The 25,051-nt window shown below is 38.8% G+C and overlaps 4 protein-coding genes across 4 annotated transcripts; all 4 read left to right on the top strand.

Annotated features, from left to right (window-relative positions):
• The first annotated feature begins 5,119 nt into the window (after positions 1-5,119).
• LOC125021610 (claudin-4-like) lies at positions 5,120-6,034 on the top strand. Its single transcript, XM_047607732.1, has one exon. The coding sequence runs from the start codon at positions 5,120-5,122 to the stop codon at positions 5,804-5,806; it is 687 nt and encodes a 228-aa protein (XP_047463688.1). The 3' UTR covers positions 5,807-6,034.
• A 5,460-nt stretch (positions 6,035-11,494) lies between these two features.
• On the top strand, positions 11,495-12,644 carry LOC125021467 (claudin-4-like). The gene has a single exon (XM_047607552.1). The coding sequence runs from the start codon at positions 11,841-11,843 to the stop codon at positions 12,390-12,392; it is 552 nt and encodes a 183-aa protein (XP_047463508.1). The 5' UTR covers positions 11,495-11,840; the 3' UTR covers positions 12,393-12,644.
• Positions 12,645-17,968: 5,324 nt separating this feature from the next.
• LOC125021604 (claudin-4-like) lies at positions 17,969-18,805 on the top strand. Its single transcript, XM_047607725.1, has one exon. The coding sequence runs from the start codon at positions 18,191-18,193 to the stop codon at positions 18,803-18,805; it is 615 nt and encodes a 204-aa protein (XP_047463681.1). The 5' UTR covers positions 17,969-18,190.
• A 2,818-nt stretch (positions 18,806-21,623) lies between these two features.
• cldn3c (claudin 3c) lies at positions 21,624-23,093 on the top strand. The gene has a single exon (XM_047608027.1). It carries the CDS (start codon positions 21,770-21,772, stop codon positions 22,418-22,420), a length of 651 nt encoding a protein of 216 aa, XP_047463983.1. The 5' UTR covers positions 21,624-21,769; the 3' UTR covers positions 22,421-23,093.
• Positions 23,094-25,051: the final 1,958 nt, after the last annotated feature.

The raw sequence follows: 25,051 nt of genomic DNA, 5'->3' as shown, positions 1-25,051 counted from the left end.
AAGATTTTCTGAGAGAAGGAGAAGGGACCTTTGTTTTAACTCGCGAGTGTATCCAAACTATTTACTCTACAAGGACAAAAAACATATCAAAGTCTTCAGGAAGGTCTTACGACGCCCAGGGTCTGCTTGTTTTTCTGATAGGAGCTACCGTTTTGTCACAGTAAGCCCAAATGTGAGACCAGCAAAAAGCGGGAAAATCTAGCTCTTTTCTGTATCCCGCTCTGCGCGCTTCCGTCGTCATTGGCGACCGCTATGAGTTGCCACGGCAACCCCTGAGGCAGCTCTGGGCCACAGCTGAGACCAGTTCATTAATCAGTTGTCTCTACTGTTAATACAGCGGATCCCTGTGTCCCATACATTCATGTTACAACATTTTTTTTCACTAAAAATAATTCATATATGTTGTGACTTGAGCTGCAGGTTAAGCCTCAGTTAAAGGACTGCATTAAGGACTGCACTTTTTTTTTTATTATTATTTTTTATTTAGAAAGAATTCAGTTATTTATTATTATTTATTTTAAATACATATTTACTAATGTTCGATCATTTTCTATATATGTTTAAAAATAAACGAACGTTCAATGGATTTTTTTAATTCTTTTATTTTGGTTTTAAATGCAGACATTTCAAAATATCACATTTTATAGCAGTAAACATAATACTGTGAAAACAAGATATTTTTACCTAAGGTTATGACACCGTCAGAATCTCATACCGGCCCTTGCCTACACAGTAAAATCAGCATACCCAAATTAACACTGTGTTGAGCTTAACACTTTTAAAGTGCCTATATGGGTCCACACCTCAGAGTGTTAATTTAACACTTTTTCAGGTGTTGGTACCTTTACACTAAGTTAGTGTAAATTTGACTATTGTAGTTAAATTTAACACACTGCCTAACACCAACCAGTGTTAGTTTTTTTAACACTTTTATGTAGTGTTAGCAATTTACTCTGTCAGAGGACTATTTCTTAACGACACGAGTGTTACCCCCATAACACTTAAAATGTGTCAATATAATTCGTATATATAGTCTAATCCTACAAAAAATACTTGGAAAATAAACTTTACTAAAGTAAAAAGATAGTCATGTTTGGCAGTTCAAAAACATTTATTTTCAAACTTGCACCATGAATATTAGAACATGCAACAGTAAGGCACAATGTATGTATGTAGTGTCAGCACCACTTTAGCACGCTAGCTAGCAACTCCGAACCATTAGCATTGTCTTATCACGTTTTATACCTATGGTTACGAAGTACGTGACTCGTCTCACTCAGCCAAAACGTCAGGCCAAACGAACCATTTACTGACATTACTCACTTTCTATGTTACAGTGAGGCCAGGCGTGCATGCTAACCTCTAGCCTCTAGCTCATTAGCAGTTGTTCGTGTGGTTAGAAACAGCGCAGCGAGTAAAGTTTCCGTGGCTCACCACTGCAAAATGACTTCGGGTGCCCAAAGAATAAAGGGGGGGTTGCGTTAACACTTGAGGTGTTAAATACAGGATCAGAGTTTAGAATAAGAAGTTTGGAGTTAATATTTAAACATTTACACCTAGAGGTTTGATTTGGTGACTCTTCCTTTTTACACTCAGTTTGAACAACAACTATTTATCGACTGAGAGTTAATTATAATAGTTAACTCTACCCAGAGTAGAATTAACTCTACTAATGTATGTCTAGTTTAACACCAAGAATTCAACTCTTCTCAATTTTCTGTGTAGTTAAGGGTTTCCGCTACATGTAATTGATCGTGACGCACTACCACTGCAAAATAAAAGGCACCACACCTTCAAAATTATGTTTTTTTTTTCTAAGATGTTAAAACAATGTAAAGCACGGTTTCTACTAACGTACCAGTTAACATTACTTTGCACCCCTTTCCACTACTCAGTTACAGCTCTAAAGCACTTGACTCGGTTTAGGTGCTTTTCCACCTCAGCCTCGATAACGGGCCAATGTGTGGTTTTCCACACAGCAGTCAGTGAACTCAGGTGACAGAATAACAACGGTTTCACCGCTGTATTGATTGTTGTGTCGGACGTCGCGCTCGCAAGTGGAAAAGAAAAAAAGAAATGAGTGGATATGTGTCGAGCCGAGTCGCGCTAGTGGACCCAGGAGGACAACAGGAGGGTTAAACATGTGCTCCCATGTCTCTTTCATGTTATTGTTGTTATTCTGCTTAAAAGTAGCTTTTACAAATTTAGTGAATTAAATTAATGGTAATTTAATTTGGTGATTAAATTAAATTAATTTCACTTAAAGTAGTTGCTGCAAGTTTTGTGACTTTATTTATTTTATTTTTTACAGCTTGAAGACAGACAACCAACACAGATGCAGTGGACGTGTAAGTATTGCACCTTCACTTGTGAAAAAATTACTGAAACATTATCGATTGAAACATGGTGGTTATACAAGAAAACCACCTATACTGTGTGTTCATAACGAATGCCCCAAGAAAAAGTTTTTTTTTACACTTACGGACACATATCCAGATGCACCAAAAAGTACAGTGCCTTTACAAGGATTGTAATTTTGAAACCTGCGTCTACACTACATTTAATGCCTAACTTTCAGTGAAGTTGTCCATACTGAAATTGAAGACGCAACTGATTTTCAAGAAGAGGATTTAACGGCAGATAATACTGATGACTTGGAAAGGCAGCATTGTCATAATTTGGCAGCCCTTTTCCTTAGAATGCAGACCATACTTAGGATATCTGAAACTGCTGTGCAAGATGTAATACAGCAAATAAGGCGTTTGACATGGCCCTGTCAAAACCTTTGCATTTTTCTGCTATTCCGAGAGTACTATTGAACTACTATCCTGAAAATAGAGCTTCTTACATGGTAAAAGAGTTTAAAATTGTGGAACCTGTTGAGTTTGTTACAGGTGAACACAAGCAGTCAGTCGTCTACATTCCTGTCCTTAAAATGCTCCAGACATTGTTAAACAAAGATGAAATCTTGGAAAAAGCTCTCACAGTTAGCAGTGGTGATATGCAAGGATACAGTACCTTCAGGGATGGTTCACGTTTCAAGGAAAATGCTGCTAGTGGAGGAAAATTTTCAGATCGCCTTAGCATTGATGACATTGATGACTTTGAGGTTGCAAACCCTCTGGGCACCTCTAAAAATAAACACAAAATCTGTGCAGTGTATTTGGTCCTAGTAAATCTTGCACCCAAATTCCGTTCCTCTCGCAGCTCAATACAGTTAGCTCTTCTTTGTAAGACAAACACTGTCAAAGCATGTGGGTATTCTGAAGTCCTTCATCCACTCCTCCAAGATCTAGTGCTTCTTGAGAAGCATGGTGTTTATGTAGAAAAATTAGGCTCAAGCGTCCGAGGTACGGTTTTGTCGCAGCAGATAATTTGGCTGCACATTCTTTGGCAGGATTTCATGAAAGTTTTGTCTCGGATAAGATTTTCTGCTTTTGCATGGCTACAAGGCAGGACATAAAAGATAATGAAGTTAGGTCTGGTCACTTCTGCTTTACAACAAAACAAGGCCAGGGAGGTCCAGCAGGATGCCCAAATGGCAAAGCAATATGGTGTGAAAGCGAGCTGTCCTTTAAGTGTTCATTTAACTGAGCCGATCAGGAGCAAATGATAACCTAATTTGAAAAGACATGTGGTTTACTCTCAGTGAGCGTCATTGTATCCCAGAGAACAGCGGTTGTTTTATAGATGTATTTTTCATTCTTAATATTTGGATCTATGAGGATGTTTATTGTATTTGCATTATACATGTATTGGATGTATATTGCCACGTATCTTTTAATTGTTTGTATTAGCCTTTGTGTTATGTCACATATTTTCTTAGTTTCAACACAATGTATAAGAAGCTAATCAATGTAAATGTTTCGCTTTTAGTTGTACTGACATGATTGAAATAATAAAAGTGATAAAGATTTGTAAGTATCATATTCTCGGAGTAAATGGAGACACTGTTGTAATGCATTTTGGTGCAGGATACATTTTTGTTATTATAAAATACACATGCAGAGTGACAAAAGGTTATATCACATAATCTGTGCTCAGATGTTTTGTTCAGCAGCTGACTTAGTCTCTTAATCTCCTAGTTCCATTATATTGTCATGTATCTTTTAATTGTTTATTTTTGTGTTGTTCCTCATATTTTCTCAGTTTCAGCACAATGTTTGAGAAGCACATGCATATATTTTGCTTTTAGATCTACTGATGTGATTACAATCATTTAAAATAATAAAGATTTTTGAAGAGAAATCTTATTGGTGTCTGAATAATATAAGGTTATTATGATTTTTACTTTATTTTTATTACAGTAGGATCTTTGGAAACACAGTTGTCATAGGGAACAATAAAGAAATCATGTATACATGCGTAGAAACCTGGATGTGTGTGTTTTACCCAACACATAAGAACATGTACTGACGCTTTTTTAGATATAATCTGACGAGTTGAGGTTGTGACACCTCCTCCCCATCATGTTAGAGTTTCATGGCTAAAATAATCAAGATTAAAAGCTGATGTCATGAGAAAGGAAGCGTCTTCAGTCTGGTGTCTGACTCAGTGTTTAGACCACAGGCACCAGAGTTTTCCTGTTTCTAACAGTTAAATTATTAAACAACAACTATCTTTAAATGATTTTGAGGATTTATGTGTGATGTTAAATGAACTTGGAGCAGGACGACACAAGTAAAGAGACAGAAGTTACTAAAAGACTGACACATTATTGGTTTCGTTCTCTCAGTGCCCAAGACTCATCTGATTGGCTTAGCTGGTGAGTGATGTCATCTCCATCTAGGACCAGATCAGCGAGACACAGACAAGGTTTTAAGAGCAACAGATCACAGGAAACGACATCTGAGCTGATACGACCACGCTGGAGAGAGTTTGTAGAGGAGGTACACTGAGAGAAATCAACACTTCTGGATTCAGTAACAGGAGCAGCAGCTACAATCTGTGGAGAAGACATCCCTGGTGGAAAAACAACTGACAACGAAGAGATTAAAGGAAGATATAAAGACTGTGTTTAAGGTAAAGTTGGAAACAAGGAAAATCAAACGGAAGACAATCTTGACTTTACCATAACCAAGAAGACATAAAGAACACATAAAGTAGTATCTGGAGCATAATGGTGTCTTGTGGACCTAAGCTGACCGGTATCTCTCTGTCAGTGCTGGGCTGGGTGCTGAGTGTGATCAGCTGTGCTCTGCCGATGTGGGTGCTCTCCAACTACAGGGGCCCCATGAGGGAATGCATGGTCTTCAGCTACAGTTATAATAACTATGAAGATAGGGACCCCAGGAGGGAATGGTGTGGTCTGTGGATGAGATGTGAGTCCCACAGCACAGGACAGATGCAGTGTCGTTTCCAATCCTCCGTCAATCAAGAACTGCAGACCCTCAGAGCACTCTCTGTCCTCGCCATCATCTTGGGAGTGGTGGGAGTCTTCATAAACATTGTGAGAGTAAAATGCACCAACTTCATTCATAATGAGAGAGTCAAAGCCAGGTTGATGGTTTCCTCTGGAGGGATGTTCATCACTGCAGCTCTGTTTCAACTGGTGACTGTTTTCTGGATAGTACTTGACATCACTTTGCGGTATCGTGACCCTGGAGAGAAGACCGGAGTGTCTCTGTATCTGGGTTGGGCTGCCTCTGTCCTGATGCTTATTGGAGGGTCCATTCTCTGCTGCATCTGCCCTCCAGAAGAAGACAAACCAAGAAAGTACAACATACATGGTCAAAGTCATGTTGAATACTCTGTGGCTCCGAAGTCAACAACTCAAAGCTCCAACATCAAAATATATGAGGTGTGAGGTAGGAAGACAACATCAAAGAGGGATGAGGAAGAATTGTGACTTGTGTTTTTTTCTCTTTATTTTCTTATGTTTTATAATTATTTCTACATTTCAGGGAAAATGTATCTAAATGTATTTCAGTAATAATCAAACCAGTTTAAATGGAGTCATTACAACAGTTTAATGAAAGAGGAAAAAGCCAAACCTGTTGTTGTAGATATTTAGGATCATGAATATGTGTAGATGCTGGTGACGCTTCTGGATGAATTTATAAACTATTTGCTGTTTCTTAATAATATTGTTTGTTCTGATGCCAACAGGGACGTTTCTCTCAGAGCTCAGCGTCATTGTATCCCAGAGAAGAACTGTTCTTTTATTAATGTATTTTTTTGTCTTTACATTTAGATCCATGAGGATGTTTGTCATTGTACTGATCAGTGTGTACATATTAAGTATCATACTCTCAGAGTAAATAGAGTCACTGTTGTAATGCATTTTGATGCAATATATATTTTTATTAGCTGGGATAGGCTCCAGCACCCCCCGCGACCCTAGTGAAGGATTAAGCGGTATGGAAGATGAGTTGAGATATATTTTTATTATTCCAAAATACAGATGCTCACAAAACCATAGAAACCATAACAATATATACATTAAAGTTAATCTGTGCTCAAGTATTTTCAACAGCAGCTAATTTTTATTTTGTTTTAACTGTGTTGCCTCGTATCTTTCAGTTTTTTGCATTGACCTTAGTGTTATGTCACATATTTTATGTCTAAAAAGTTTATTTTTTAGTTCCATTATATTGTCATGTATCTTTTAATTGTTTATTTTTGTGTTGTTCCTCATATTTTCTCAGTTTCAGCACAATGTTTGAGAAGCACATGCATATATTTTAAAATAATCATTTAAAATAATAAAGATTTTTAAAGTGAAATCTTATTGGTGTCTGAATAATATAAGGTTGTTATGCTTTTATTTTATTTTTATTATAGTAGGATATTTAGAAACACAGTCGTACTAGTGAACAATAAAGAAATCATGCACACTCTAAAAGGTAATAACTACGCTTACTTAAATTATAATAGTGTACTTTACTTATCTGTCCCTATCCTGTTGATTTAACTCATGAAATATAAGTATGTACTCATTTTTCCTTAAAGAGGTTTAAAAACTAAGTTCATCTGAGTAAACTGGACTTGTAACATTCTGTTCCTGGAGTTAAAACAGAGGTTCGGCAGTGCACATGTTCAGTAGAGCAGTACAAGGGGAGTTTCCAGAAGCCTGGATGAAAGCGTGGGAAGTTCTGGGTCTCTTGGTAAGTTATTCAAAGTCTTTAAATTGTCAGCTATAATTTCTTTACTTAAAGTACAACTAAATTTTCGGCAGGAGATTTTTTTCTAAACACCGTAACGTAAAAGACAGACCGCCACGGCTTGGAGAGATTGCCTAAGCATTGATGACATTGATGACTTTGAGGTTGCAAACCCTCTGGGCACCTCTAAAAATAAACACAAAATCTGTGCAGTGTATTTGGTCCTAGTAAATCTTGCACCCAAATTCCGTTCCTCTCTCAGCTCAATACAGTTAGCTCTTCTTTGTAAGACAAACACTGTCAAAGCATGTGGGTATTCTGAAGTCCTTCATCCACTCCTCCAGGATCTAGTGCTTCTTGAGAAGTATGGTGTTTATGTAGAAAAATTAGGCTCAAGCGTTTTGTATGTCGCAGCAGATATTTGGCTGCACATTCTTTGGCAGGATTTCATGAAAGTTTTGTCTCTGATAAGATTTGCTGTTTTTGCATGTCTACAAGGCAGGACATAAAAGATAATGAAGTTAGGTCTGGTCACTTCTGCTTTACAACAAAACAAGACCAGGGAGGTCCAGCAGGATGCCCAAATGGCAAAGCAATATGGTGTGAAAGCGAGCTGTCCTTTAAGTGTTCATTTGGAGCACTTTCATGTTGTTGATGGCTTCCCTCCTGATATCCTCCACGATTTGCTTGAAGGCATTGTTCCTTCTGAGTTGTGTCTTTGCATTCAGGACTTCATAAAAAAGAAGTTCTTCACACTTGAGATGATGAATCGTGCCATAAAGGAATTTTCCTACACACATTCAGATAAAACCAACCAGCCTCAGACCATTTCTAAAACATTCCATGCCAAAGGGACCATTGGAGGTAATGGTCATGAAAATTGGAGCCTGATCAGGCTCCTTCCCCTGTTGATTGGCAATTATATCCCTGAAGGAGATAAAGCATGGGAGGATTTACTGTGCTTGAAAGACGTGGTTGAGTTGGCAATGTGTACAAGGTTTACTGAGGAGTCACTCCACTATCTGGATTTCAAGTTGTCAGAGCATAGAACATTACTTCAAGAAGCATTCCCTCACTACAGACTCCGTCCAAAACACCATTACTTGGAGCATTATCCCCATCTCATTCAAGTATTTGGACCACTTGTAGATATGTAGACTATGAGATTTGAGGGAAAACACAAATTCTTTAAACAAGTAATTCGTGGAGCCCACAACTTCAGTAATGTTCCTCTGACTTTGGCTGATACACTTCAAAAGATGATGGCTTACCATTTAGACTCTGTGCCATTTTTTAAACCAGCATTGGAACTGGACAAAGTAAAGAGTGTCATGGTTTCTTCCTTCCAAGACAATGTACAGCAGCATTTGCTGGCAAGGCATGCACCTCAAAACACAGTCCTTACAGCAACATCTGTTAGCATAGATGGTATTAAGTATGCAGCTGACATGGTGGTGACTGTTGGTTCATGCGCAGGCCTTCCAGAATTTAGGTAGATTCAGGAGGTTCTGGTTGTGGATATCAATATTTTGTTCATTTGTAGACAATTGTTTGCATGGAATCAAGAACACCTTAGAGCTTGCGCAGTCTGTAAAAGTAGCTCAAGCTTGCCTGTTACCCAGTTGAAAGACTTCAATGATGTCTTTCCCCTCTCTGTCTACAGAGTGAAAGGCCAGTTGTTTGTGACCCTAAAGCGCTACATTTTGTGCTGATGTCATAATTTATTCTTTCACAACCATGGACCAGTCCTGGCCAGTGAGGGTAGTGGTTGCCGAAAATGACATTCGAAAACTAACTTTCCACAAAAGACCAAATACTTTGGAAGAGCTAATTAGCGAATTGAAAGAACGAATTGATTAGCAGTATGACTTCATGCTTCACTGTGCAAACCCAGAGGTCAACAATGCTTTTTGCAACCTCACGGATATAACTGAGCTGCCTGATAGACCAACACTGAAGATTATCTCTCTGGAAAATGTATCTGTAACATTGACTGCAGCCAGTCCATCATCTTCAGCCAGCGCATTGTCTTCAGCATTGACATTTTCTTCACCTGGGTCATCTGACACAGAAATACTGCCTCACGCTGAAGAGACATCACCACTGACCTCACGTGACCCATGGCCTTCTACATTTGAAGTGCCAAATTTCTCTGTAAATACTGAATATAGACTGAGACAGGGAAACTTAATTTATATGAGAGATGGCACACGCATGTCAGTTTCATGAGACATGAAGCATGACATTCTGCAGAAGCTAGCTGAGGAGATGTACAAGTTCTTGGCTTACCCTCAAGATAAACACTTCACCACTGTTGCTGCAGCACTGATTGCTAGGCACCCATGCCTTGCTGAGCCAGGCTCATCCACGGGTTGCTATGGATGGAAGAATAGTTTAAAATTTAAGATGGGTAATCTCCGTTCCAAACTTCGCAGATGTGGTATTGCAGATTTGTTAGTCAACAACACTAAGATAATACAGAAGAATCCAGAGGCGGAGCTACCTGGAAAAAGCCCGAAGAGACCCAGAAGAAGTGAGACAAACTTCCTGCCTGATTTTCCCCAGGGTTAAGATGCATCAACACTTGAATGCTCTAGACAGCTGCTTGAAAATGAAACGAAGAAATGGTTCCCAAATGCAGTCCAGGTGAATCAGCTGATGAGCCAGACCTTCTCATTAAAATGCAAGGAAATTGTTGAAGAGCAGCCCTCTGTGAAACGGATGTTGGAACGATGGCCGGCTCTTTTCAGGAAACAACAGGTAAACACATTGTCCAAACATAAAAACACAAAGGTTCTACACGATGCAAAACTGTCTCTTTCATTCATAGTTTGTATACGATAATATTATGGTTAACTCTTAACCCTTCTGTTGTCCTCCTGGGTCAAATTGGCCCAATGTGTTTGGTCCTTCTTTCCTCCCTTCCTTCTGTCTCTATATCCCTTCTTCCTCTCTCCTTTCTCCACTCCTTTCCTTTCTTTGTTCCTCCCTTCCTCCATCCTTCTTTCCCTCCTTTCTCCCTTCTTTCCACCATCATTTCCCTTCCTTCCTTCTTCTTTGACCCTTTCTTTCTTTCTTTCTTTCTTTCTTTCTTTCTTTCTTTCGTTCTTTCTTTCTTTCTTTCTTTCTTTCTTTCTTTCTTTCTTTCTTTCTTTCTTTCTTTCTTTCCTCCCCCCACCATCCTTTTCACTTCCTTCCTTCCTTCGTTTTCATGCAACACACAAACAGATAAACAAACACTAGTAAAGTTGTACCGAGTATAAACTGCTAAACTGTAGCGTCTCAGACTGGACATCCTCTTGACTACAGTGGTCACTATAACAACAGGGAAACCCAGCAACCAGCAGGGACCAGCAACTACTTTTGTCCCGTTTGAAATCAGGCATGTCTACACAAGCAATAAATATTAAGAAAAAATAGCCCAGTTTATAACATAAATAATACCACTGAAATCTCCATGGTGCCACACATAATTTGTATAATTTGGTATGTCGAAGTTTTTGCACTATGAAAACCAGCATTTTTTTAACCTTCCTTTATATCTGCAGGACACTGACATCAATGCAGAAATCACTCAAGTCCCCGTTGGGATCTTGTCATACTCGAAGACAGACAGCAGCCAGCTCCTCATGGTCTGCACCTTGAACCCTCCAGCATTGCTATCATACTGGAAGGTAATATCGTCATGGATGACATTGGAAGCCATGCACAAGCTTTTTGTGTTACATTTGGACATATAAAAATTAAGTGAGGCGTGGTTAAAAATTAAAATTAAAAGTGAAATTGTAGTTAAAGTGACATAGTAGTATTGCACAAGAAAACACTGACCCTAATGGTTGTTTCTAATATAAAACAACAATACCTTGCCGTAATTTATATACACCAAAAACCTGTAAAACATACATAATATATACAGTAATATACTGTAATTCTTTTTACAGTAATTAACAGCACTTTTATTGCACTTTACTGGCACATTTTTTTGCCTTGTATTTACTGTTAATTGCACGGGAAATTCATTACAGTGTAAGGTTGTGAAACCTTCCCCCTTTATGTTAGAGTTTCATGTGAAAATCATCAAGGTAAAAACTTGATATGATGTGAGAGGAAGTGTCTTCAGTCTGGTATCTGACTCAGTGCTCAGTTACTCAGTTACTAAAAGACTGACACATTATTGGTTTTGTTCTTTTCATGTAAACCATGATTCTGTCTGCTCTGACCACTCATCACCTCCTGGTAGAATTAAAACAGACACAATATAAGCTACCATGGACAAAATGTGAAAACAGAAAAAACATTTTACATTTGGAAAATCAGAAAAATTAGCACCAACACAACAGTCAATGAGGCCAGTGCCCAAGACTCATCTGATTGGCTTAGCTGGTGAGTGATGTCATCTCCATCTAGGACCAGATCAACGAGACACAGACAAGGTTTTAAGAGCAACAGATCACAGGAAATGACATCTGAGCTGATACGAACACGCTGAAGAGAGAGTTTGTAGAGGAGGTGCACTGAGAGAAATCAACACTTCTGGATTCAGTAACAGGAGCAGCAGCTACAATCTGTGGAGAAGACATCCCTGGTGGACAAAACGACTGACAACGAAGAGATTAAAGGAAGAAACTAAGACTGTGAAGTAAAGTTGGAAACAAGGAAAATCAAACGGAAGAAAATCTTGACTTTACTTGAACCAAGAAGAGATAAGGAACACATAAAGTAGTATCTGGGAGCATAATGGTGTCTTTTGGACCTAAGCTGACCGGTATCTCTCTGTCAGTGCTGGGCTGGGTGCTGAGTGTGATCAGCTGCGCTCTGCCAAGATGGGTGCTCTCCAACTCCAGGAGGGAATGGGTTGGTCTGTGGATGAGTTGTGATCCCCAGAGCACAGGACAGATGCATTGTTTCGATTGGTTAAACGATCATGAACTGCAGACCCTCAGAGCACTCTCTGTCCTCGCCATCATCTTAGGAGTGGTGGGAGTCTTCATAAACATTGTGAGAGAAAAGTGCACTAACTTCATTCATAATGAGAAAGTCAAAGCCAGGTTGATGGTTTCCTCTGGAGGGATGTTCATCACTGCAGCTCTGTTCCAACTGGTGACTGTTTTCTGGATAGTACTTGACATCACTTTGTGGTATCGTGACCCTGGAGAGAAGACCGGGGTATCCGTGTATCTGGGTTGGGCTGCCTCTGTCCTGATGCTTATTGGAGGGTCCATTCTCTGCTGCATCTGCCCTCCAGAAGAAGACAAACCAAGAAAGTACAACATACATGGTAAGAGTTAATGTTGAATACTCGGTGGCTCCGAGGTCAACGACTCAAAGCTCCAACATCAAAATACATGAGGTGTGAGGTAGGAAGACAAGACCAAAGAGGGATGAGGAAGAATTGTGACCTGTTTTTTTTTTCTCTTTATTTTCATATGTTTTATAATTATTTCCACATTTCAGGGAAAATGTATCTAAATGTAGTTCAGTAATAATCAAACCAGTTAAAATGGAGTCATTACAACAGTTTAATGAAAGAGGAAAAAGCCAAACCTGTTGTTGTAGATATTTAGGATCATGAATATGTGTAGATGCTGTGACGCTTCTGGATGAATTTATAAACTATTTGCTGTTTCTTAATAATACTGTTTGTTCTGATGCCAACAGGGACAACGTTTCTCTCAGAGCTCAGCATCATTGTATCCCAGAGAAGAACTGTTCTTTTATAGATGTATTTTTTTTGTCTTTACATTTAGATCCATGAGGATGTTTGTCATTGTACTGATCAGTGTGTACATATTAAGTATCATACTCTCAGAGTAAAAAGAGTCACTGTTGTAATGCATTTTGATGCAATATATATTTTTATTAGCTGGGATAGGCTCCAGCACCCCCCGCGACCCTAGTGGAGGATTAAGCGGTTTGGAAGATGAGTTGAGATATATTTTTATTATTCCAAAATACAGATGCTCACAAAACCATAGAAACCATGACAATATACACATTAAAGTTAATCTGTGCTCAAGTATTTTCAACAGTAGCTAATTTTATTTTAATTTTAACTGTGTTGCCTCGTATCTTTCAGTTTTTTGTATTGACCTTAGTGTTATGTCACATATTTTCTGAGGGCTTCAACACAATGTCTAAAAAGTTTATTTTTTAGTTCCATTATATTGTCATGTATCTTTTAATTGTTTATTTTTGTGTTGTTCCACATATTTTCTCAGTTTGTATAAGAAGCACATGCATATATTTTGCTTTTAGATCTACTGATGTGATTAAAATCATTTAAAATAATAAAGATTTTTAAAGTGAAATCTTATTGGTGTCTTTTATTTTATTTTTATTATAGCAGGATCTTTAGAAACACAGTCGTCATAGGGAACAATAAAGAAATCATGCACACTCTAAAAGGTAATAACTACGCTTACTTAAATTATAATAGTGTACTTTACTTATCTGTCCCTATCCTGTTGATTTAACTCATGAAATATAAGTATGTACTCGTTTTTCCTTAAAGAGGTTTAAAAACTAAGTTCATCTGAGTAAACTGGACTTGTAACATTCTGTTCCTGGAGTTAAAACAGAGGTTCGGCAGTGCACATGTTCAGTAGAGCAGCACAAGGGGAGTTTCCAGAAGCCTGGATGAAAGCGTGGGAAGTTTTGGGTCTCTTGGTAAGTTATTCAAAGTCTTTAAATTGTCAGCTATAATTTCTTTACTTAAAGTACAACTAAATTTTCGGCAGGAGTTTTTTTTTTCTGAACACCGTACCGTAAAAGACAGACCGCCACGGCTTGGAGGAAGAAGGTAACGGACAGTAGAAGCGCGAGGAGGAAATACAATACACATGATAGTGAGCAAGTCTCCAAAAACTGTTGAGATTCAGTTCCTCCCCATTTTCGATCCCTCATATAGTTATATATCAAAACGTGCGGCTTGATCGGGATTGGTGTGCTATTACTTTTCTTTCCGAAATACGAATTTTTCGCGTGGCGTAAAACTGCGATAAATTTCCCATTGAAAATGAATGGGACGGCTGAAAAAAACACGCAAAAAAACAACACATTTTTATAAAGGTCTTCTGCTCATGATCCTTTTTGAGAAATCTCGTTTTAGAGTGCGGAATGTTGGTACTTAGAGTTAGAGCGTGTGTGAAACCGCCTGAAAATTTTCTCTTTCCACGCTCGTACCGGTCACAATTTACACACCAGACACATGATTTTTTCCACAGTTGTAGACAAACTTGTTGTGTCTCTCACAATGTGCTCGGCAAAGCAGTGAGACGTGCAGAATTTAAACTGCGAGCCTCTGCTCGCGGTAAAGTACCTGCCTGCTCTCCATTCACTCCAATGCAAAGATTTTCTGAGAGAAGGAGAAGGGACCTTTGTTTTAACTCGCGAGTGTATCCAAACTATTTACTCTACAAGGACAAAAAACATATCAAAGTCTTCAGGAAGGTCTTACGACGCCCAGGGTCTGCTTGTTTTTCTGATAGGAGCTACCGTTTTGTCACAGTAAGCCCAAATGTGAGACCAGCAAAAAGCGGGAAAATCTAGCTCTTTTCTGTATCCCGCTCTGCGCGCTTCCGTCGTCATTGGCGACCGCTATGAGTTGCCATGGCAACCCCTGAGGCAGCTCTGGGCCACAGCTGAGACCAGTTCATTAATCAGTTGTCTCTACTGTTAATACAGCGGATCCCTGTGTCCCATACATTCATGTTACAACATTTTTTTTCACTAAAAATAATTCATATATGTTGTGACTTGAGCTGCAGGTTTAGCCTCAGTTGAAGGACTGCATTAAGGACTGCACTTTTTTTTTTTATTATTATTTTTTATTTAGAAAGAATTCAGTTATTTATTATTATTTATTTTAAATACATATTTACTAATGTTCGATCATTTTCTATATATGTTTAAAAATAAACGAACGTTCAATGGATTTTTTTAATTCTTTTATTTTGGTTTTAAATGCAGACATTTCAAAATATCACATTTTATAGCAGTAAACATAATACTGTGAAAACAAGATATTTTTACCTAAGGTTATGACACCGTCAGAATCTCATACCGGCCCTTGCCTACACAGTAAAATCAGCATACCCAAATTAACACTGTGTTGAGCTTAACACTTTTAAAGTGCCTATATGGGTCCACACCTCAGAGTGTTAATTTAACACTTTTTCAGGTGTTGGTACCTTTACACTAAGTTAGTGTAAATTTGACTATTGTAGTTAAATTTAACACACTGCCTAACACCAACCAGTGTTAGTTTTTTTAACACTTTTATGTAGTGTTAGCAATTTACTCTGTCAGAGGACTATTTCTTAACGACACGAGTGTTACCCCCATAACACTTAAAATGTGTCAATATAATTCATATATATAGTCTAATCCTACAAAAAATACTTGGAAAATAAACTTTACTAAAGTAAAAAGATAGTCATGTTTGGCAGTTCAAAAACATTTATTTTCAAACTTGCACCGTGAATATTAGAACATGCAACAGTAAGGCACAATGTAGCATTAGCACCACTTTAGCACGCTAGCTAGCTAGCAACTCCGAACCATTAGCATTGTCTTATTACGTTTTATACCTATGGTTACGAAGTACGTGACTCGTCTCACTCAGCCAAAACATCAGGCCAAACGAACCATTTACTGACATTATTCACTTTCTATGTTACAGTGAGGCCAGGCGTGCATGCTAACCTCTAGCCTCTAGCTCATTAGCAGTTGTTCGTGTGGTTAGAAACAGTGCAGTGAGTAAAGTTTCCGTGGCTCACCACTGCAAAATGACTTCGGGTGCCCAAAGAATAAAGGGGGGGTTGCGTTAACACTTGAGGTGTTAAATACAGGATCAGAGTTTAGAATAAGAAGTTTGGAGTTAATATTTAAACATTTACACCTAGAGGTTTGATTTGGTGACTCTTCCTTTTTACACTCGGTTTTAACAACGACTATTTATCGACAGATAGTACAACTGATAGTCCTCTTTCTTTTCTTATGTTTTATAATTATTTCTACATTTCAGGGAAAATGTATATAAATGTAGTTCAGTAATAATCAAACCAGTTTAAATGGAGTCATTACAACAGTTTAATGAAAGAGGAAAAAGCCAAACCTGTTGTTGTGGATATTTAGGATCATGAATATGTATAGATACTGTGACGCTTCTGGATGAATTTATAAACTATTTGCTGTTTCTTAATAATATTGTTTGTTCTGATGCCAACAGGGACAACGTTTCTCTCAGAGCTCAGTGTCATTGTATCCCAGAGAAGAACTGTTCTTTTATAGATGTATTTTTTTGTCTTTACATTTAGATCCATGAGGATGTTTGTCATTGTACTGATCAGTGTGTACATATAAAGTATCATACTCTCAGAGTAAATAGAGTCACTGTTGTAATGCATTTTGATGCAATATATATTTTTATTAGCTGGGATAGGCTCCAGCACCCCCCGCGACCCTAGTGAAGGATTAAGTGGTTTGGAAGATGAGATGAGATATATTTTTATATTTTAAAATACAGATGCTCACAAAACCATAGAAACCATAACAATATATACATTAAAGTTAATCTGTGCTCAAGTATTTTCAACAGCAGCTAATTTTTTATTTCATTTTAACTTTGTTGCCTCGTATCTTTCAGTTTTTTTATTGACCTTAGTGTTATGTCACATATTTTCTGAGGGCTTCAACACAACGTCTAAAAAGTTTATTCATGTAAATGTTTTGCTTTTAGTTCTACTGACATGATTAAAATAAATAAAGTGATAAAGATTTGTACAATCAAGCATTAATGGTGTCTGTTGGTGCACAATAACTTTAAGACGGCATAGTTTTTATAAACCTCAATATGAACATTTTCTATGTCTGTTACATAAAGAATATTTACTGACGTTATTTCAGATATAATCTGATTAGTTGAGGTTGTGACACCTTCCCCCTTCATGTTAGAGTTTCATGTGAAAATCATCAAGATTAAAACCTGATGTGATGAGAGAGGAAGTGTCTTCAGTCTGGTACCTAACTCAGTGGTTGCACCACAGGTACCAGAGTTTTCCTGTTTCTAATGGTTAAATTATTAAACAAACAACTATCTTTAAAGTGTAGTGGTGGGCTGTCAGGGCCAGCAAAGTCTTCTCTACTGACATAAACATTATCAAAATCACTGACTTACATTTTAATATTTTCCCATGGATCTTATTGAATTATTCCCAACGGCCTATTCTTTTAATTTCATGTGTTGTCTGTCTCTCAGCTGTGGTGTTTCTGGCAGTGTAACTTTATATTAAAGTATTCATCCAATCATATTTCTGCCATCATGTGTTGCCAGAGTCAAAGAAATCTGCCTGGGCCTTCACAATGTAAACTGATTCTAAGTCTTAGGCCGTCTCTGTGGCCAAAGGTAGAATCATCATTTTCATGTTCTCTGATTGGACAGTTAGAGAGCTGCTCCATTTAAATCAAGTTAGTGGTTCATGTTCATGGTTGTGTGAGCTGCGCAACCAAATTGTCCCCATTAATGTTTTGATCACTATTTTCATGTAAACCATGTTTCTGTCTGCTCCGACCACTCATCACCTCCTGGTAGAATTAAAACAGACACAATATAAGCTGCCATGGACAAAATGTGAAAACAGAAAAACTACATTTTACATTTGGAAAATCAGACAAATTAGTACCAACACAACAGTCAATGAGGCCAGTGCCCAAGACTCATCTGATTGGCTTAGCTGGTGAGTGATGTCATCTCCGTCTAGGACCAGATCAGCGAGACACAGACAAGGTTTTAACAGCAACAGATCACAGGAAACGACATCTGAGCTGATACGACCACGCTGGAGAGAGTTTGTAGAGGAGGCACACTGAGAGAAATCACCACTTCTGGATTCAGTAACAGGAGCAGCAGCTACAATCTGTGGAGAAGACATCCCTGGTGGACAAACGACTGACAACGAAGAGATTAAAGAAAGAAACAAAGACTGTGAAGTAAAGTTGGAAACAAGGAAAATCAAACGGAAGAAAATCTTGACTTTACTTGAACCAAGAAGACATAAAGAACACATAAAGTAGCACCTGGGAGCATAATGGTGTCTTTTGGACCTGAGCTCACCGGTATCTCTCTGTCAGTGCTGGGCTGGGTGCTGAGTGTGATCAGCTGTGCTCTGCCAAGATGGGTGCTCTTGGACTACAGGATGGAATGGGTTGGTCTGTGGATGAGTTGCGATCCCCAGAGCACAGGACAGATGGATTGTTTCGATTGGTTAAACGATCATGAAGTGCAGACCCTCAGAGCACTCTCTGTCCTCGCCATCATCTTGGGAGTGGTGGGAGTCTTCATAAACATTGTGAGAGCAAAGTGCACCAACTGCATTGATAATAAGAGGGTCAAAGCCAGGTTGATGGTTTCCTCTGGAGGGATGTTCATCACTGCAGCTCTGTTTCAACTGGTGACTGTTTTCTGGACAGTACATGACATCAGATGGTGGTATCCTGAACCTAGAGAGAAGATCGGGGTATCTGTGTATCTGAGTTGGGCTGCCTCTGTCCTGATGCTTATTGGAGGGTCCATTCTCTGCTGCATCTGCCCTCCAGAAGAAAAACCAAGAAAGTACAACATACATGGTAAAAGTTATGTTGAATACTCTGTGGCTTCGAGGTCAACAACTCAAAGCTCCAACATCAAAATACATGAGGTGTGAGGTAGGAAGACAAGACCAAAGAGGGATGAGGAAGAATTGTGACCTGTTTTTTTTTCTCTTTATTTTCATCGGAAGAACAAGACCAAACATTGTGTAGCCCTCCTTTGTACAATTTTCACGCATATTATTCCTTTTTTTAATGAATTTTGAAGCTGTGGCTTTCTGGCTATTGGTTGTAAAGCAAGCAAGGGGCATTTTAAATACAATTGAAGATGTGCGAAAATGGTAAAAGATGTTTAAGAATGGCTTTGACTCTGACAGTTCAGTGGGGCGTCGAGTATTTTATATATTTACCTTATGTTTACTACCCTCAGTGTGTATATATTAACTGTCATAGTCACATTTTTATCAACCTTCCGTGTTATGCCACATATTTTCTTTAATTTTCCTAGTTTCTCTTCGGGAATGAATAAAGTTATCTTATCTTATCTTGAATATCTATCAATCTATCTGTCTGTATTACGCATGAAGTAATGCTATGACATCTAATGTTGACAACAAGGTAATAAAGCATAGAGATTTCTACACTGAAACGTCCATGTTGTTTTAATCCACAGAGAATTTACTCAGAATTTGTAAATGTCTTTTTAGCCACCGTGTAAGAAAATACGCTGATAATGTTTATCAGATATTCTGATCTATGCATCTTCTGCCCACACTTTAAAAATAATCCAGATCATCACGTCTGAAGCGATGATAGAGGAAGTCTCTTTAGTTCGGCCACAGACTCCATGTCTGTACCACAGATACCTTTTTTTTTTCCTGTTTTGAATAGTCAAATGATTGGGGGTGTGAGCAGTGTGTCGATGCTGCGCCATTAAGGCTTTGCAATGCATCTAAATGAAGAACAACGCCACAGTACAGAAACACAATCAAAAGTCTCGTGTTCAGTACATTTTATATCGTTAACCTGAATCTGCAAATGAAAACGGGAAATTGTTAAACAGACGTTGAGCAACAAAAAGAACAGTACTGTCTTTCTCGAGTGAAATACAAGTTCCTCAAAACTGACCGCATTTTAGCCGCATCATGCACTCTTCCACTATGATGATTTTAATTTGGTTTAATATGGGGACTACATCTTAGCTATTCAAAAAGAAACACTTCTTTTAGAGGGTAAGTCTGCGCTTGTTTTGATAACACAGTCGTGTCAGTGGACACAGTTCTGACGATGTTGATAAGTAAACAGGAGCTCGCGATGAAACGACAAACAGCCTCCATGCTGTTCAACACTCGGGTTTATTTTTGTTTGTTTGTATCTTCAGGAGAGTTACTTTGCGGTATGCACTCACCGCGTGAGCACGACTGTTGCCCAAACCCTTCCACTGCCTATGTGTACCAGGAAGCATTGCCACTGAGCAGCCTATATTAAATATAAACAGAGATAAGGTTGCAAAAATTTAGGAAAAGCAGTGTTTGTTACAATTAATACAGAATTACATTGGCAATAATAATTGAATCGAACAGACAGTACCAAGCTTAATAATATATCATCATCAAGCTGAAGCTATGTAACCCACATTTAAAAAAAAAAAAAAAAAACAAACTGTCTATTCGCCTTTAAGCCTTAGTGGTTTCTGAATTATCAGAATAATGTGGCCAAAGTTTAATTGAAAGAGGGTGGAGTGTTCTTATAAATAGTGCACTCAACCACATGTGCGCCTCGTGGAAATGTTTGGTCAGAGACGAACCGATACTGAGAAGATCATACTGTCTGTGTGCTAAAGGTGTCTGAGAACAGGCCCATTATGTTTTCTCTGCGTATATTTGTTCTTGGTGCAGTTATTCCGGTTTCAGGCTGAGCTTTGGGGTTGTTTTTCTGACCAGGAAGTGACAAAAGACAAGGACAATCTTCTTAGAACCTGTGTGTGTGTGTGTGTGTCTGTGTGTGTTTCTAAGCTTACTCACAACAAAGCTTTCTAAGTAGCCAGAGGCGTAAGAAACCTCACTCTTTTTTCTTTCTTTTTCTTTTCTTTTTTTTTTTTTTTTTACTATGCACTTTACTACAGCATCCAAGTTACCATTTATAATGAAGGAACTATGTCCTTCTTGTTTTGGGGCTTAAGTTTATTTGCAGTTTACCTACATTAATCACAACTCATTCAGTTCAGTGACTCACCACGGTTAATCAACACATTTTTGGACCAGAAAAAAAAAAAAAAGGTGTTTTATGGGAGTGTTCATTTGTTTTGTGCGTTAGCAACAGCCTTTTACCTTTCTTTCGCTTTTAAACAACTTTATTCAGCTTTAATAATATTATTACAGCTATTACGTATTTTAACATCGTCATGGATCAGAGTAAGTACAAATCTGTTATTGATTGTTTTATTTCCTTTGCTCTCTGAACAAGCTGTACTATAATGCTGCTGACATTTGCCAACATGAAAATGAGCCACTTGTGCAGACTACGGCACCCAGTGGAAACTTTTGACAAGACGTTTTAATGCTTACTGCTTTTCTGAAAAGTACCGCTTCTGCATTTGTGGTGTCTTGGACAGATTGCTCAACGGAATACATGCATTCGTACATCGAGAATTCAGCAAAGTGCAAAAGAGTAGTGGAAACAGTTTACCTGTCTCCATCCCCCACCAGACACACATACGCACACAGACACACCCTGCCTCCATCATATCCCTCCTCCCTTGCCCTGCCTCCAGCTCCTTTCCTCCACTGTAATTGTGTGTACAGGTGCTGTTTTTTTTTTTTTTTTGTTTAGTTTTTTTAAAACAGCCTCCTGCTGACATCATCACCAGGGGACTCCTCCCTGCTCCCTTGAGATATAAAGGAGCTTGTGTTTCCGTGGCAGCGTCGTGGTAGCTTCATCCAACCCTCCTACAGGTGCTCACACCGTAGCGGACAAGCAGGAAAGAGGCTCTCTCTGCCGTGACCTGAGTGCTTTGGTCGTTAGTTCAGGACTCGGACTCACTGATTCAGTTTTGTTCTGTCTCCAGAGAAACATACAACATGTCGATGGGTATGGAGATTGTGGGCATCGCCCTCGGATTCATTGGATTCATCCTTGCCATAGTGACGTGCGCCCTGCCGATGTGGAGGGTGACGGCCTTCATCGGAGCCAACATCATAACCGCTCAGACCATCTGGGAGGGTTTGTGGATGAACTGCGTCACCCAGAGCACAGGCCAGATGCAGTGTAAGATCTACGACTCACTACTGGCCTTGCCTCAGGAGCTGCAGGCCTCCAGAGCAATGACCATCATCTCCATCATACTCGGGGTGCTGGGAGTCATGATCTCCATCGTCGGTGCCAAGTGCACCAACTGCATCGAGGACGAGCCGTCGAAAGCCAAAGTGATGATCATCGCCGGCATCTTCTTCATCCTCGGCGGCCTCCTGGTCCTCATTCCCGTCTCCTGGACCGCCAGCGTCATCGTCCGGGATTTCTACAGCCCCCTCTTGACCGACCCTCAGAAGAGGGAGATCGGGGCAGCGCTCTACATCGGGTGGGGAGCGGCCGCCATGCTCCTGATTGGGGGGGCGATGCTGTGCAGCAGCTGCCCGCCAAAGGAGAAGAAGTACAAGCCACCTCGGATGGCGTACTCTGCCCCACGCAGCACCAGCGCGGGCGGAGGATACGACAGGAAAGACTATGTTTGAACGGAAGTGGCAAAATGATTTGGAAAAAATTTATTGCACATGAGTGTGTGTGTTTGTGTGTGTGTGTGTATAAATGTGTGTTGTTTTTTGCTCCTTTAAAACGCAGGATGGACTCCTTCTTAAGACTCCGACATGAAGACGTGTGATACAAATGCTGATATACTTGTTTTGCTTGTGGCTAAAATATTCAGGTGTGCTCTTTCGTCTTCTTACGTAGTTTATCCAGTTTCATTAATGCCCCCCCCTTTTGCGACATTGTTTGAACTTCACGTGAAATCCCTCCTTGTGCGTGTTTGTCTATCACTGCCGGCTGCACGGTGTCAGGTTTCACTGAAACTGGCTGTTAAAACACTGCGTTTTATTTCATTGACAATGACGAGGAAAAGCCGGCTCTCGTTTTACATGTATTGGGTTGTGCGATTGTTCAGTGTGTTCCCATCGTGTGCGTGTGTGCGTGTGTGTTTTGCATCTAATATTTGCATTGGAGAGTTTCTGGTGAGACTGAAACTGATGATGGATCAGTGATATGGCTCCAGGAAATGATTTCATCACCTAAAGGCTTTATTTGTGTTAAGTTTGTTTTATATTTTCTGTTATTAAATGTGTCTGAAATGTATTTTAACATGTTCATATATCTAATGACTGTATATACAGATAAACTTCTTCAACCATTGTTTTTGTACCTTTTTCTAGATTTTATGCAAGATATGGCTAATAACCAAAGGGCTTTTTCTTTTGCATTTGTGCATATGTTTGTACGTGTATATGTGTGTGTGTTGTGTGTGTACACAGAACTACATTTTGTGTTTTCCACCTCTGTCCATTTTAAATCTTGTGCTGAAACATATTTTTTACTCAGTTCCAAGAGCTGTATCGTGAAATTAAACGCTTCATTAAATGTCTTTTTTTTTTTTTTTTTTTTTTTTTTTGTTTTGCAGCTGTGCTGTAACTTTAAATATTTGAAATATTTCAATAAAAGTACTCTTTGGTTGAGAAGGAACGTTTAACCTTTTTCTTTGTTCAGCAGCACCTAAAACTACAGGAGCGTGAAACCACAATAAACAGAGTTCAGCCCAAATTAAACAGCTTCGAGAACCTGAAAGTTGGGTTGGGCTTCAGGAGTTGGATTTCACTGTTTAGCCAGCAGCAGAGGTGGATTCATGCCTGAGTGTGTCCAGAGCTAACTATAACATGTAGGTGTCAGGTGTCTGATTTAATGAATGCAGTCAAAATTACCAGAGAGCACCGCGTACTAATGCTAGTGTATCTGAGCCTTTCATGATATGTTTATTCATTTCATTATATTCAATTAACAATTAAAGCATCATTTTGCGGATTCTCTGTTATTGTGCAACATGTACTAGAAACACAGATAAAGCTGAGCTGACTAGTCAATATTATTCTTGCTAAAGCGGCGTCAGGAAACGTTGGAGGGTCACAGGAGCGTCTTCGACCACCGAAGTCGTAACATTTTACAGCCTTATCTGACGAATACATAACCAAAGGTGCTTTATCAGTGAACAGTTGTCGAGGATTCAGAGGACGTGCACCTTGACAAACCCCTGTAATCTGAAAAAGAACATGATCGAGGTGGAATTTGACCAATTGAGGCGAAAAATATTGTCAACAAATTGTCAAATATGCGAGCGTTCCCATAACACGGTTTGCTGAATGTGAATAAATCACCTGAATGGAGTTAAGTGTAGAATTAATTATTATATTTTAGTTTGAATTACAGTATATCTGATCTGTTGTGTGAGATATGGGACTATACAGTACTATGCATATTATATAATAATAAATCATATTTAAAAAAATAAAACTAAATCAACTGGCCTCAACTCTCTGTGTCTTTGCAGAAACTGTTAGAAGTCATATAATTTATTATTTGTTCTGTTTTCCGTTTTTGATATTTGATTTGTGATTTACTGTAATGGCGGAAGCTGACCTTTACAGAAGGTAACAAAAAGCGGTTGTGTGGAAGCTTTCTGTTATTTATCTATTTATTTATTTATTTATTTCTTCCCCGTACTGAACCTGATTCTGACAGGCACAGATTCTGAGAAACCAAAAGATCATGTCTTTCTCTGACAGTGCTTTTAAACTTCCTCGTTTTTTCAAAGAGCAAATGTGAAACAAACAATTGCAACTTGGAAGAATCAGGGAAGATTTTTTACTTTATTAAAAATCGCATTAAGAAAGAAAAGTCACTCGCATACAATATTGTATCTGAATTTCTATTTATTTCTCTCCATTGCCCCATACCTCATATTAAAATGAACAAATATGAATATTATAAGGAAAGTCTCACAAAATCAGGGGTAAGTAACAGAATAATTATTTGCGTTAAAAGGGAAGCATTGCAGTTTCTTTGCCTGAAAGGACGATGCACTGTCATTTCTTTTTTTTAAATGTCCACAGGCCTGTTGATTGAATTATTAAAGATTTATTATAGAAAGTTAAATGTTGCTATCTATTTGTACCCAGTGTGCTTTACATTCACAATTCACTCACAGATTCAGTCATCTGTGCCAAAACCCTGGGAGCAACTACAGGTTCAGTACCCAGCACAAGGACACTTTGATACTTGGTCTATGTACCATGGGTCAAACCGCAACAAGTTGAATCCTT

The sequence above is a fragment of the Mugil cephalus genome, chromosome 15, assembly GCF_022458985.1.
Source record: "Mugil cephalus isolate CIBA_MC_2020 chromosome 15, CIBA_Mcephalus_1.1, whole genome shotgun sequence".
In the NCBI taxonomy this organism is placed as follows: domain Eukaryota; kingdom Metazoa; phylum Chordata; class Actinopteri; order Mugiliformes; family Mugilidae; genus Mugil; species Mugil cephalus.
This window is presented reverse-complemented; position numbering and strand designations above follow the sequence as displayed.

Bases quoted from the DNA above. Each gene is read 5' to 3' on its own strand.
- LOC125021604 (XM_047607725.1), top strand. From the start codon at position 18,191: ATGGTGTCTTTTGGACCTGAGCTCACCGGTATCTCTCTGTCAGTGCTG.
- cldn3c (XM_047608027.1), top strand. From the start codon at position 21,770: ATGTCGATGGGTATGGAGATTGTGGGCATCGCCCTCGGATTCATTGGA.
- LOC125021467 (XM_047607552.1), top strand. From the start codon at position 11,841: ATGGTGTCTTTTGGACCTAAGCTGACCGGTATCTCTCTGTCAGTGCTG.
- LOC125021610 (XM_047607732.1), top strand. From the start codon at position 5,120: ATGGTGTCTTGTGGACCTAAGCTGACCGGTATCTCTCTGTCAGTGCTG.